This window comes from Lonchura striata, chromosome Z, assembly GCF_050655825.1.
Source record: "Lonchura striata isolate lonStrDom1 chromosome Z, ASM5065582v1, whole genome shotgun sequence".
NCBI classification, from domain to species: domain Eukaryota; kingdom Metazoa; phylum Chordata; class Aves; order Passeriformes; family Estrildidae; genus Lonchura; species Lonchura striata.
This window is the reverse complement of record NC_140740.1, coordinates 31,264,228-31,280,346: the sequence shown is the minus strand read 5'-3', so window position 1 is coordinate 31,280,346 and position 16,119 is coordinate 31,264,228. Positions and strand designations below refer to the sequence as shown.

Sequence of the window (16,119 nt, the reverse complement as noted above, 5' to 3'; positions counted from 1 at the left end):
GTTGGCCTTTGGAATGCATTGTCAGTAAAGATTTTTTTCCCAGCATTTTGAACTACGACAATAAAAAATGGTATGTATTTATTTGAATGAGGATAAACTGTACTAAATTCTGTTTGGAGGAAAGAAGACAGAAGATTTCTCAAAGAGAAGGATGAAAAAATAAAAAGATTCCTGAAAGGAGTTATTTTCCAACATATGTCTAACACTGTTTATCTATCAAGTCTGAGGCAGACAGTGTAACTAGAGAGGTTCTGAACTCTTGTTACCATTTTAAATCATAATGCATCTGTTTTCTTTTTTAATCTATTAATATGTGGGTCATTTCTCTACCTATCTACAGCTTTAACACTAAGCTCTACCTCTCTCTTATTTCTCATAGGAATTTTCAGCTCACAACTTGAGCCTGAGCTAAGGTGGAATATAAAGACCTTGTCTCTGCTTTCTGTGAGAGCTGGAACCAGACAATAAAAACAGCAAGAAGAAAACCCTGAACTGTACAACATTAGCAAAATCTTAGAAAGGCAAACAGTGAGCTAATACTCCTCAGTGGCTGTTTACGTATTTGTTTACTGGTTTTGAAACACTTTTCCTTTTGGAAAAAAAAGACAACAGTGGATCTGGAACTTCTAACTGTAGCTTTATCTTTGCTAAAAAGGTGTATTTATTATAACTTTTTTTTCAATTATTTTCTAATTAATTGTACAATTTCTCAGGAAAATAATGAAGACTGGAGATTTAATACTAGTGTAAGACTGAAGTTCAGCTGGGTCTCTATTTGAGATCCTAAAAAGGACCAAAGAAAGGGCAAATAATTTCCTGAACATGTAAAAGTTATAACACTGTGAAAGACATTTTTAGTGAGAGACAGACCCATACTGTCTTTTCACACAAGTAAACTTAAATCTGACAATCTCAAGAGAATTCTTCAACAGAATTCTATGAAATAGGTTATCCCCCTTCATTACTCTTTTACAAACTTTTCTTTCAAAAGTCTGAAATCTAACAGTATATTGCTACTCAAGAAAAAAATTGCCAGCTACCAAATTACTACATAATTAAGTAACTTCATAGCTAAATTAAAATTCTATGGTCTTACTATCATTCTTCAATTAATTTGAATTTGTACAAAAGTTGTCAGGAGGCTGTCTTCACAAAAGAGCTGTTGCAAAAAAATTTAATTCTAGCAAATAACATTTAGTTGCAGTACTGGAAAATTCAATATATGGATCATAAAAAAAAAGACAAATTTCTGTGTTAAGCCCAAAACTCAAATCTAGCTATGCAGCTGTTACTTACTAAAACTATAAGAACTAATCATTTATTTAGAGTGATAAGCACTACCTGGGAAACAATATTTGTACCAAATGCTTTTTAAATTTACTGTAGTAAAAAATACTTGTGCTTTGCTAACAAAATAAAGGTAGCAGTTAGAAAACAACTGTGTTCGAAGAACTAAATGTGGTCAATGTATTTAACTAAAATTCTGACATATTAATCTGGGAAATTATTAATCTTTTTGTATTTTCAATAACAACAGTGACACTGGTCACAACTAGGAAAAACACAGGCAGAACTGAATAAAACAGTTATAACAGTTTTTTTCAGATTTAGTGCAGCCAATTCAGGTCTGCCAACAAATTTCATTTACCACAATCTTTGGTAACTCTTCCTTTTATAAACTACAGTTAACATGAAAATGAAACTGCTTTAATGCCTTGTTGACTCTACTTTCTATATTACTCCAGTAAAGACATTTCAAAAGTGGCAGCATCAAGGGGACGGGGGAAAAAGAAAACAAAAAGCCAAGCAACCAGCAAAAGAAACATCCTTGAAGGATTACAAGAATCAATTGATGTAAAGCATTAGATTGAAGTCAGTCATAATATGGCTAAATTGTTCTCCAATTAATAACACAAACTGTCAAGTCTCATTTCCTAACAATTTAGGAGTTCTGACAGACCACAAAAGAAAAGGCGATATCGAACCTGTCTGTGCCAATTTTTCAGTCTTCCTGCAGACTGTAATAAAGGTCAGTGGTAAAGCTAATGAAAAATGAAGTCAACTATCCACGTATTTTCCCTTCTAACTGGGCAGAAAAATGCCTCTACCCAAAAGCTTACCTTACCAAATAAAGATTTGTCTATATGAATACACGTATGTACAGACATGAACATGCATGTATGCTTTTACAGATTATTTAAGACAAAAAGCAGTCAAGCCATCTTGTGAAAAAAACTCCACGATCTCCCCTGCATGTGCCAATGGGCTCTCATTCACTTTAAGAACAGTGAATATTTCCAGTTAAAATGGCAGTGTTGATGCTTCAAGGGCTCAAATTTAGCATAGTACATAAGTAATTCACTGTACATAAAACTTCCTTACCCTGCACTATTCATACATTTTCTGTTTGTCTATATCGAATATTTTTCAAATTTAGTATCAACTTACATAGTCTGACACAGACTTCACAAAACATTAATCATTTTTCAGTAGCATGACAAATATGCAAGAAGCCTTTCCCTTAACAATGCCTCTCTTAATTAATAATAATAATAAAAAAAAAACAACAACAAATTTCTTCATTTTGGGGAACTTCAAATGGACTAACAATTTTACAGCCTTTACTAAGGCATGTATATATACACAAAGGGAAGAAACAAAGTTGCCAAGTAATACCGTCTTGTCTAACCAGACTGCCAGACTAGTACCTTTTCTTTTATCACTTTAATACACAAAATTCTACCGTAAACCAAGATCTCAAATATTTGTCAAAATTGCCATGATTAAAAAATTATATTCTGATCTTTCCAACAAGTATAAACACAAAGGACTGGGGATTAAATAAAACTTAACACTAATAAGAAATGTTCAGAGTAATTCTTTTATAAACACTTACTATATAACAGTTCTCTGAGTACCATTTCTGCACACTGAAACTTCTAAACAAATGACAGAAAGCCCATAAAATCTTAGCAAAGACTTCACATCCCTTTGTTTCTATCATCCTTTCTTGTTTTAGTACTTTTTCTTCTGTCACGTTTTCATATTTTTGAACCTCCATAATATCATTTTTTATACCATGAAACAAATTATTTATGCTATAAACAGAAAAAAAATCACTGAATCTCTCAGGAGGCTCTTTTGTTCTATTGCCTGAAGTTCACTTAAATTTACACACTTTTAGGCCATGCTGTACTACAGTCTTTACAGAACAGGTTATAAATTAGAATATTTTGATGGGAACTATGTCATACCTTTCCTGTTGTACAACAGCTTTCATTTTCTCCTGTTCGCTGCCCATGCTGCAGGCATCAGTGTAGATGCACTTCAGTTGGGCTACTGATCCCATCACCTTTTTGTGAGTAAGAAGATGCAATTCCTACACTAGTAGGAACTCTCAAGTGCTTCCATGTTTTCTAACAGATCAGTAACTCTTCTGTCTCTGCTGACACGTGGATTCCACCTCCACTGAGACATCTTCCCTCAAATACTGCCACACTGCCCTCATGCGTATCTCTAGTGAGCCTAGTTTTACCCCCTTTCCTGCTTCAAATCTAGTTTAAAACTCATTTAATGAGCCCTGCTAACTCCTGTGCAAAAATCTTTTATGCCTTTGAGACAGGTGTACTCTATCCACGTGACAGCAGACCTGCTGTTGTGCCAAAATTATGCCACTGACACCTGGCTCAGAGCCAGGTATTGATCTGTTGAGTCTTCCTGTTCCTTCCTCATTTCCTAAATTGTCTAAAACCACAAATATTTACATATTCTTAGGATTAAAACAGATATGAAAACTGCAGAATAAAAGATGGCTTTCCACAGATAAGGATTCACATTCCAACTACACAGAAGCTTGAAAGGGTCTTATCACACCATCCACAGGTGTAAAGAAAAGCTCAAAATAATGGATCTACTGGCAATAAGGCAGAAAACACTTCATAGTAGATTTTAGCTTAATAATTCATTAAGCATTCACTAAAAGCTTCCCACACTCCTCTTTCATTCCGAGAATTCTTCTTAGTAAGATTTTATTGTGAAGTCCACTTTCTTACAACAAATTTGATTCCTGCATAATTGTCTTCACAACTGCTCTCAGTTACATTAGGAACTGTAATTTTAGCTGAATTTGACACACTAAAAAACTAAACTCAGATAGCTGCAGTATGAGCAGGACTGCAGGACTGAGAATGATTCAGGAAGGGAAGGGGACTCCTGTAGTCTTAATCACAGGATGCTGATAACACTACTTCAAACAGGACAGCGGCCTAAATTATTTTCTCCTCTTTCAGAGAAAACAAAAAGTAATGGAATGTTTGAAAAAAACCCCAAAGCACTAAAAATCGGCAATTTCTTCATATCCTGTCAATCAATTTACTCAAAATCTCTGGATGAGTAAAGAATCATATTCACTTATATAGTGCGTATATATGTCCCTTTTTTATGCTGCTAACTGTATCATAGTCAGAAAAATCACCATCTGATGCTGTATGCCACTCCTTTAAAGATTTTTTGCATAGTTACAAGACCTCAAATATTTATAAACATTCTTGCTTTATAGATTAGAAACTACAAGGAGAAAAGGTAACTGTCAAGTAGCAGAAACAAATTCTAGCTCTCCAATGGAAAATTTGAAGGCCTAGATTTTTAAAGCACCTCACATTTTTGATGAACAATTTTACAAGCTCAGAACACAGCCTCTGGGGATTTCAATTTCAGCCTGTGATGTTCAGACATACTCCGGCTAGTCCTACTCTCGAATTCCATCTTCCAAATTCTATTGTCTACTCCTCTATTATCAGTTACTGATTAAAGAGCACCCATGTCTGAGTGTTTTGGGATATCTGGGTGACAGTGGCCCACAGAACAAAGTACAGAAAATCCATCATCAAACAATTGCAGTTCCAACCAGTCTCTCACCATGTGATAAATTTTCCTTTCATTACTCCTCAGAATGTAACTTCTTGCAATAAATAATATAGGAAAACTGACTTCCTACACTGTCTCAGTTGATGCCTACAGCCTTCCTTGCATGTGGAAGGAGTTCCTGAAGAGGAGGGAAAAAAGCACACCATTCATGCCAGCATCACTGGAAACTGCATCATTAAACACTGCACACAAAGCAGATTAAGACTACAAAACCCACAACCTTTACTTGGAATTTTTATCTTTTAGATATCTGTAACACTTACACCACTATCATAGTTTTTCAAATAAAAGCAACTTAAAAATGACAGGATATAAATAAGCTCCTTTAACTGACCAGTATTAGGCTCAGCTTCATTCAGCTCTAAAGAAGAATTTAGAAACTCCTGAAAGCAAGAATAGCCAAACTACTTGGCCCCTGGAAGCCTTAGAGCAGAAGTACCATGTGTTTGAGATCTCCAAACTGTATGGAAAAAATCTGAAAAAAATTCTGCTGTAGCAGCAATCTGCATGTGATAGCTCACATGACACTGCATTGCACAGTCTTAAAGGGTTCACAGTTCCATGTACACAACTGATTCAAAAGCATTACAGGCTGAGACACCATGTTTTTCAAAACCTGTCTAAATGTTCCTTTTTACTTTTTTGTCATGTCTATTTCTCCCTGCTGATATAAGTGACAAGCATGCAGAGTTACAATTCAGAGTGGGAGAATGTTTTGGAGAAATACATGATACTCTTGCCAGCAAAAAGATTTTTTCTACTGGCAAATATTTTGTAAAATTACTAAATGTTCTATTGAGATAAGCTGACATTAACAAGAACTTGGAAGTCCTGCAAATTCCATATACTACAGCTTTAGTTTCGCCATATTGGAAACCAAACAGGTAGCTTTCAGAAAAAGGTGAAAGAAAACAGAGAACAGTAAAACTGAAATTACGTGGTCAATAATTTCATCCTGTGCACTACTGTTACGCTGTTCATTTGCTGTCACTCCACTGTGTATTCTGAATATTATTTCTGATACTTGAAGATAGAGAACAGTTTTTTGGAAGGAAACTTGTAGAATATCAGAACACTAATTTTTTTCTACAAGCAAACAAACCAACCATAGAAAGTCCACAACAAATTGAAGACACCTCACTTGTTTCCTCCCTCAAAAGTGGCTTGTATTAGTTAAGGTATTATCTACTTTAAATAAGCACTGCAGCTTACCTTGTGTGTCATCAGAAAATGAATTCCCAAGAAATCAACACATTTAGAAAGAGAGTGAAAGTTATATGCAGACAAAATTCTCCAGAAATACAAGTCATTCCCTGCCTGTTATTTTTCATTGCATTAGTAACTATTCAGCAAAATCACTTTGATTGATTAATTTAAGCCCCCAGTTTGAAAACTGTCAGGACAAAAGCACTGTAACTACATTAAATATTCCCTATAGGGATGAAATTGAATGATCCATTCCTTGCTAATGGCTAATAGTCAAACACACTCTAGACATCTTGATCTTCTGTCAGAAGGTCTATTTAATTCAAAAGACTTATTGCAGTGTGTCTAGAAGTTCAAGTTACAGAGACAGAACAAGCTAGAAAAATACCACAACACACATGCATCTCTGCACGGCAAGATGCAAAAATTGTCATCTAGTTCTCTGCAGAAAAATTCATGAATACAGAAGAAATATTTTATGCCCTTCTTCAGCAAGATGCAATTTTAAGCTTTAAAGGCTTTTAGGAAATCAGATACTTCTAAATTTTTCTTAGCCCTTTTTACCTTTAAGAAGCTTACATCATGGTACTATAACTCATTCACACGCACTGGCTGGAATGTAAAGAACTTCTCAGAAATGGGTACAGACCTGAGAGGGATAAACATATATTACACCTCTCGCTATTAGTCTTTGATACTTCTAACCAAAAGGATTACTTTGTTCTGTCCACAGTCACATAACACAAAGATTTTTCAAGAAACTGTAGGTGGCTGTACCCTCTCTTCTGCTGAATACACGGTGATGGGCAGAAACAGTTATTTAGCCATCCATTCCCAGTGTCTTCCTTGCTAAGCGGTGCTTCATCTCGTCTGCATCACTCTTCCTCTTGGAAAAAACTCACTGCAGTAGAGTTAGAACTGAATAAACTTTCAAGGTAACTACAGTTATTATCTTCAGTGAAAGACAAGTGTGTAAATGTTTCTAAATTATGCATGGAAGTCTATTTATCAGACGGCTTACTACACAATCATGATATGAAAAAGGAAAAAATGCTAATTATGAAGAGCAGTTTAACCACGTAATAATGGTAACACAAAAATTGCGTGTCACAACTATCACTGGACATAAGTACAATTTAACTTAAATCAAATGCCATATGCAAACTGACTCTTCCAGTCTGTTTTATATTCTGTACAATTCAATAGTTGAATGGCAACAGTCATTTCTGCCAACACACTTTTCATTTAAACACTAAGACATTCAGAAATTTTGAAGCAGTTTGCATGCCAGCTTCCATTTTTTAAAGGAGATTTTGGGCAGTTATGTGTCATTCCACAGACATATAAATGTAAAATCTTGGTAAATGTAAAATACTTTCCCAAGCTGTCCTTCCCATGAAAGTCTGTAAAGTTCCTGAGTGCTACACCTTCCCCCTTCTTGTACATCCACCCTGTCATTATCAAATACTACTGAAAAATTTGGTACAGAAGCTGTCTTGTGATTATCAAAGTCCACTGGCTATGGCTCCTCTAACTTCTAACTAGAGAATAATTCTCTTTATATATCTACCTGTCAGAGTAGATCTTAAAAAAAAGCAAGTGAAGTGACTATTCTCTACTACTTCTGTTATTTCCAAGAATCAATCTTGCAATAGCAAGTTTCCCAACTTTTGTGTTATAGTGTTATTACTACCTTTTACCTCATGAATTTCGAGCATTGTGTGCACAATAATTCTGGACATACAGATTTAATGCTCAGAAACTATAACTATCATACGAACAAGGCAATCATAAATACCATGTGAAAATTGATGAGCCTGGAATCAATTCAATATTATCATGCAGTGGAGAATCTTTCCAACATTCTAAATAAACACTTCTAAATACTGAACTTTTAGAGATGCTCTATCTCATCTAATAAAGGGTCAGCTGCTAGAAAGCACGTTCCACCATATTTAGCCACTTGTCTGGAGAAAAGTGCTTTCTCACCATTCCCTGTTCCTTGCTCACCTTGCCAATTTTCAATGAAGCCTATTCAGAAGACTAAAACACCTGTACCTCCTAGACCAACACTGTGAATTTTAGGATGCAGCCAGTACATCAGTGACATAAACAAAAATGCTGATCTTGGCTCTCTTTCCCAGTTGATGTGGGTAGGGATAACTTGGACTTCAAGCACAAGAATCAGCTGTATGAGACTTATTCCATATATAATCAGCAAGAGCCTAAGCAGACATTGCAATTACCGCAGTTCAGCTAATGCTCAACATTTTAATATCATCTTCCAAAGCTACAGCCACCTGCCATGAATAGGTTGATTTTGGAAACACCATTCAGTATCCTAACGTTGGTAGCTACAGACTTTCCTTTCTTATTTGTCTGACACCTGCAGGTTTTACCTTGAGAGGAGGTTATATTTCTTCGCACAGGTTTCTGCCTGGGTAAAACAGATGCTTGTGAACCAGTGGGAATGTGGACAAATAGAAATACATCCAGACAGTGTCTGTAAGTATTTCAGGTTTCCCTTGACTCCTCCTATTACAAAAATTTAACTTTTTCAAAACTGTGAGCCACAAGCAATTTTTTTTTTGTCACAATGTGTTTGTTTGCACTATGTGGTGTAAATTTCTCAGAAAGCCTGAACCTTCTTTCCAAGAGCACAACAGGGTACAAACATTCATCTCCTCCTTCTATATAAAATTTGTAATAAACAATTATAAAATTTTATCAGTATTAAGAAAAGAATGTTTTACACAGTACATTGAACACATTGTCATAAGCTAGAAGAAATTTTAGCTTTACACATACATACACACACACACACACACACATATATATATATATATACACATAAATAAGCAAGTATAAATACTTGGGGTATATCAGAAAACCTAAACTATTAGTTAACATCATTTAACACTCCTTTTTCCAAACAAAACAAAGATTTCCACACCTAAAGAACACAGAGCTTTACCTGATCAGCTGTTGTAACATCAGAAATTACAGCATCAGGGGGCCTCTTGGGTGGAACTGCTGTTAACTAAAGCACAAATAATAGCATTATCAATATTTCACAGCAAAAATCTTTTATCCATACCTAATAACAGAATATACTAGTTACATATAAAAAGAAACAATATTTACCAAATTGGTAATCTTCCTCCTATCCTTTCTCCATTAGTCCAGAAAACAAGGTTAGCCTTACAAAGATAGTGATTCTGAGGCATCAGATCCTGCCTACAGTTAAATTATTTCCCTGATGTATTTGATAACATTTCTTCCAAATTATCCAAAAAAAGCCAAGCAAGAATTATTCACTCAGGAAAAAATAGCTGCCTCACAGAATAGCAAAATGCTTTGGAACACATAAACAAAATTGAATCTTTTAAAATAATACTTTTAAAAGCACAATATAGAACAAAATTATTTACTACCTCACCTGTGCACTATGTTTCATTACTTTTCACCTTTATGAGCTTCCAGCACCTTTTTGTTTTATACTTTTTTCTTTTTTTTTTTTTTTTTTTTTTGCAATTACATGCTGCATATTAAAAGCCCCTCTTTACTTCAAAAAAGCTGTTCCTTGTGCAATCTACAGCTTCATAGTTCAAAGACATAATTCTTATGAACAGATTGATGGAGAACATCCTAGATCAGGACAAAGTACACCATAACCAATTCAAGCTATTAAAGTAGCTGACATATTTTTTTTCTCCACTACTCCTTGTATTTTCAAAACAAAAACGTCCAGAAAGAAACTAGCATAGATTCTAAAATGAAAGGAAGTAAATTGATTCTCACCTGTAGTAATTTCATTTATCTTAATTTGTGTAAGGTCTTTACCAAAGGAAAGAGAAATAAAAAGAAAGCAAGTGCTTTGTAGTTTCATGTCTAATAAAAGCAAAGGCTCTTCCCTGTTTATTAACACAGAGAAAGATCACTTCTTGGGTTGAAGTCTTGATAACAGCACTCCTCTTGTCACTTCAGAGAACTACAGTGGACCTACACAATTGGCTTAACAACAAGAACATTACCTAAACACATTCTCAAAGCAAGCATGACTTGCCAGTCTATTTCCAGCTTGTTTAAAGAAACACAGCTTTGACCTACTGAGTCATTAAAACCAGCCAACATGTGAATTATCAATAAAACCACTCTACCCACAGATCAAGAAACCCTCAACTCTAGGAAGACACATGACTTACACAAAACATTGCTCACCACAGACCTCAACTTGGAAATCTGTTCCTCTTGACTTGCAATGTAATTTTCAAATACAATAAAAGTGTTAAGTGACAAAAAGACACACTACAACATATGTCTTTTCAGCTTGGGATTTCTTTTTGCACAGAGGGGCACAAAACTCTTTTTAATTGAGAAGATCTGCAAGGAAAAAGCAGGAAAATTCACCATTGGAAAACTGGCCTCTTCCATGCCGATGCCTCTGTTGAAATTGCTGTATTTTTGTCTTAATTGCACTACACTTGAGGGATTTTTTTTTAATCATGGGAAGGTGCTACCTGAAACATGTATTCTTCAAATGTTAAAATGTGAAATAATGTATATAACATTCTCACACTTCACTAAATAGAGTGAAGAAATTGCAGTTGCTGGAAGTGCAATCTTTAACTAAGGGCCAAAGCACCACAGTGGACTCAGTGATGTCATCACAATAGGTTAGCCTTCAACACGGTTTTTTACATGCACTGCAGAACAATTAAGGGCTCCTTCAAAGACCTCAATTGTCTACAACAATTTCCTGTGATTTTTTTTTATACTACAGAGAGGCTCTTTAAAGCAGTAGGCATTTCAGTACCTGTAAAGTATTTGTTAAGTTTATATACCGTAAAACTTTTGTATAATTGATACAGGTTTAAGTAAAAAACCTTTAAGTTTACATGCAAAAATCCCGAAGAACATCACCTACAGTATTTAGATACATGAAACCTAGGTATTTCATTATTAATGTTCAAAACCACTGAGCTTAACATATATTCTTATTCAACTGTTTACTACTGTAGTGTCTCAGGGCTCTAGTTCACAGTAATAACATGAAGTCACAACTGACACTGCCCTCAAACACAGTATTGAAGGGGACAGTGTCAGGTACCCAAACAGCTACCTCAAGCATTTTGACATACACACTCTGTGTTCATGTGGCAATGTTTCTTACTTGCTAAATCTCTGAAAACAGAAAAATTCAGCTCCAAACTATTGCTACTTCTCCTCCTCTTTATGCTTCCCAAGCCTCTTCCATACAAACACACAGATTTAGAAAGAGCTACACCTAGAGATCTTTTCTAGAAACTGCAAGCTCAATCCTAATACTGCTTTCTGTTAGTATATTATACCATTTCAAGTATTTCAGTGTAGGAATATTTCATCTGTGTAATGTTTATCAATTCATTTTTCTCCCTAACTCTCAAAACAAAACCACTGGTTCCCCAAGACCTAAACAGTACCTTTTCACTCAAGCTCTGCAGTGAGCAGAAGTATTTCAGTTCCAGCTGAGCTTGCTCAGCTACACTGCTTAAATGGTAGTTTAATACTTCCTAGTTCATATAGCTAATATTCTTCCTGCAGTGACGACAAAACTCTTTATTTGTTTGGTGTTTTTTTTAAATATAGATATGTGTGGATTTACCTTGGCTTTTTCTGTTGTCCGTTTTCCACCAAATCCTCCAGCTCCAACAAAAAACAAAGAGAACTGATTATAACACACGAGGTCCTTTCCACAATAGGTATTCACTGAAAGACAAAGAAGAGGAATGTCATATATTGTCTTCAGTCTCCTTTTTCATACAACTGTCATGCTTGTTCCAAAAGACAAGTTCAGCTTCCTATTGCAGTTCATATTTATTTCACTCCTTTATAACTCAGACTGGAATTCAGAACTGTTGTGTTAATAATGTTAATTTTGAGTTCTGGAAGAAATTTAAAAACCAGACACTGCTCACATAAATAACTTTTGCATATTGTAGGAATAGACAGGCTTTATATTAGCCCAGTTTGAAAACAAAACACAACTATGATGAATGGTCAGTAAAAAACCTTTTACAATTTTATCTGACCACTGGAGGAATAAAAGGTCAACAGTGTTTAGAGATTCACGGACTATAAATATACTCTTTCTGTCTAATTTCCCAAAGGACCTTGGCATAATCACACCTAATGAGAGTAAGATTCTGGAAACTGCAAGTTGTCAATTTCTGAAGACATTCTCATTCTCTAACTTGGATTTAAAAGGAAGTAAATGGGTTTTGTTTAGAATAAAATAATGCACACATAAAAAGGGAATGAAGGACATGCTCTTAAAGATCAATGCTTTGCAGATGGGTCTACATAACAATATAATTAACTTTTGCAAAGCCACCCAAAAAACACATGCAAACATGCAGATATGCAGGCACACACCCCTTCCTGTGGGGTGGCAGAATATAAACTGGCTACCTTCAGGCAGGAGAAAATATTATTATTGTTAAGAACTTTGATCTGTTTTGCATGGTGCATTGTCCTACCTACACAGGAAGAAAGTGTTTCTATTTCAGTAGGCTAACTGACAAAGAACAATTACACAGCCACATCTCACTGAGGTTTAATAAGCTAAAAGTCCTCTCCATGGAATGGCTGGCAGTTATTGGTACAGTTAGTTAAAAATGAAGCGTAATAAATATAACAGTACCCCCATCAAAAGCCCTAAAACATTTTACCATCTATTAGCAAGACTGCTCCTGATCCTTTGTCCAGAATATCAGCAACAGTTGCAACTGACCTTAATTCTCCTGTAAGAATAGAACATGGACACATTGTAAGGTTTTGCTTCAGGAACAAAGCCCACAGATCACTCTTTATATTTCCCTACTATCATACTTACTAACTTCCTTACCTACTACTATCATTATTGTTGCTGTTATTATTATTATTATTGTAATTATTATTATCAACATCACCATAAGCATTGTAAAAGTCATATTAATTACAATCGTCCTGACTATAACAACAGCACCTGTGAATCTTTGCAAATCTTTGTTTGAAGATCTGAGTGTTGTTTTGCTTGTATTTTTATAACTTTTGCAGGTTTTTTAAAATAGAATTTTGCTATAGTTCATGTATTCAGAGCTAATCACATCACCTGTTAGACTCAAACATATTGCTATCTTCAAAGATAACTCCATTTAAGGATTGTCCACAGATTTCAGTAGGGCTGAGGCAACCATAATCCTACAGAAGAGAAGCTCAGCTCAGAGCCTGGGTACAGGACCCTGAAATTTCTCACAGAGGTTACTGCTTTAGAGACACATAAATGAGGCTACAGAATGCAAAACCAAGAACCTTTATGAAGTCCTGGCAAACCATTACTAATCATCAGACTTCACTGTAGTAAATATAATTTTCAGGTAATTTTTGTTTCAACAGAAAATTCTGCCATTTATTTGAAGCTTGCATTCCTTGCTACAATCTCAAAAATTTAATTTTTATAAAATACCAACAAGGAAATCCAGACATATGGATATCCTGAATTAATGTAACAAGTAACTCTCAGATAGATACTGTAATCTATGAAAACTCAGATATCTCTGAAAATAATTTGCTACCACAGTAATAATGCCTTGAGAATTTTGACAGGAAGAAAAGTAATTCTTATTAGCTACCTCATTAGGATGTCCATTTGTTTTTTTACATCCTATCCTTTTACAGGCACACAGACACAATCAGTATTGAAGAATTCTTATGTAAATATCCCAGAAGTTTTATGATACAACCTCATTGAAATATTTTAAAGTTTTGGTAGTTAGTATAAAATTAGATGAATAATTCACAGGTATGTAGGGTATTTGCTTATTGTATCAAAGACAATGCATACTTTACTAAGTATGCTGTAGAAAAGCAACACCTGATCTCAAAAACAAGTTTCAGAATTCCTTCAAGAACACAACAAGTTGCCTCTCTTTTCCCCCACTCTTAGTAAAAAGAATATGCAGTATTACAGTTTGAAACAAAGCTTCCCTGTTTCCATTTGTAACATGGCTACAGGAACTGTGTTCATAGTGAAAAACACATCAACACAGGACTAACCTGAGGTTGGTAATGGTTTATAAAGCTCCAGATACTGCTCACCATGCAGCATCTATGTAAAGAAAGACAGTGCTGTAACAATAATCAATAAATAGACTGCTTTCTCCCCCAAGTCAATACAAAGCAATTTTACAAAGTGTTCAGAGCAAACAAAATAAAAAAACCCCAAGTTTTTCTTTTGTTTTTCTAACTTCATCCCCAAAATGTTTTCAAATAGTTTTACGCCTTTATGGTTTAAAAAAAGCAAGGTGAACACAAAGTAAAATTGAATATCAAATTCATCATACATCTCATCATAGGAAGATGCATTATACAAGCAAAAAAAAAGAATACAAACCACTGAATTTTTCATTTCTAGAACAAAAGGGACTTAATACTACAAAAACCCTAACTGAAGTCACCTTTCAGTTATATGATACATAAGCAAAATTAGCTACTTTAATCTTCCATACCCTTGCAAGATCAATATTTAGTCCTGAAAGAGAAGGAACACCATCGAACATTGATGTCTGAGCAGGAATTACTCCAAAGCTGGGTAAACAGCAGAATTCTTCACTTCCTTCAAAGAGAAATTTTAGGTGGTCTGGATCCTTAGTTGACATTCCCACACCAAGTGCATATAGAATAGGCTCCAAGTGAGTGTATTTATACACGTTGGTACCCAATTTACGGCCAACAATGCTTGCCTGGAAATAAGAAGTCAGCATAAAATAAAAATCAAAACCAGTTAATATTGAACTTGCATTCTTTCTGTAATTCTTCTATCAAACCTGATGCCTGAGGATTTTATTTACAGTCACATATACAAAAAGTATGAGTAATAAATATACCATAAAATATTAATGTATTCATTGCAATACAAGCAATCCAAATGCAAGGCATTATACCTTGCTTCAAGCAATCTACCTCAAGAATAAAAGGTGTAACTTCATACAGCTGCACTCTCATCAGTGCATAGATTTTTTGTAAAACAAACCACAATTGAAATAATTAACACCATAATAAGACTGAAACGAGGAAAAATTATCTATAGAGAAGGAGCCAGAGCAAAGTGACACTGCCCAACAGCACCCAAGCTCTGCCGCTTTTCTGAATAATACCCTAATTAGAGATGCTTAACAGAACTTAAAAGTACTGAGATTCTGCATTTACCAATCTATTCAGCCATAAGCTTTCCTCTGATCAATAGGAAAAACAGAGACTGGAGTCTGGAGACGTTTTTCATTCTACTTCCTCAGTTCACATTTTAAATTTCACCTTTCTTTTTCCAGATAGTAAGCCAGAGTACAAGCTGGGCAGCAACACTGGTCTCTCTGCTCAAGGTTTACATACAGCTTTGAGTGCATCTGGTAGACAGATTTACTTACTGTGTCAACAGAAGAAGAGAGCACTGATCCAGAGCTTGTTGAATTCATAGAAACATTCCCTTGAGATTCTATCTGACTCAGAGCATCACTCAATACACTTATGGACTCTAGAGAAAGAAATTGGTAAAAACTTACTTTCAGATAACCATACATGACACACTCCAGTTACAGACAGAAAACACATGCATCAATCAGCCAATGAGATATAGCCTGGTATTTCTCAGTTCACCTTTAAACCACAGTAAAAGTACATCTGCAAATTCAGCACAGTGCTGCATTTTACAAGCATTAACACAAAAGTAGAGGAAAAGTGATTTCTACACAGGTTCCATCAGTTCTGCACCCACCAGTGAACCATGACACTTATCTCAATGTGTTAAGGAGAAGATTAGTGCTGTATGTTTCAACTGTCTGAGAAGCAAATATCTGAAAATTACTAGTGATTCTCTTATGAAAATTATTTGCAATACAAGTCACAGGTCTAATCTCCTGACTGTGACCATCTTTCCTGAATCAGACAGATAGAAAAGCAAGTAAGTCTGAG

At 35.1% G+C, this 16,119-nt stretch overlaps 1 protein-coding gene across 1 annotated transcript in view; it reads right to left on the bottom strand.

Annotated features, from left to right (window-relative positions):
• The window catches only part of HSD17B4 (hydroxysteroid 17-beta dehydrogenase 4), a 61,371-nt gene that overhangs the window by 23,231 nt on the left and 22,021 nt on the right, over positions 1–16,119 (bottom strand). The window contains exons 12-17 of the mRNA XM_021546256.3: positions 15,576–15,682; positions 14,661–14,894; positions 14,209–14,260; positions 12,843–12,914; positions 11,777–11,880; positions 9,107–9,172 (exon numbers count right to left, since the gene is read on the bottom strand). Coding sequence (XP_021401931.2) covers positions 9,107–9,172; positions 11,777–11,880; positions 12,843–12,914; positions 14,209–14,260; positions 14,661–14,894; positions 15,576–15,682 — 635 coding nt within the window. The remainder of the gene's footprint in view (positions 1–9,106; positions 9,173–11,776; positions 11,881–12,842; positions 12,915–14,208; positions 14,261–14,660; positions 14,895–15,575; positions 15,683–16,119) is intronic.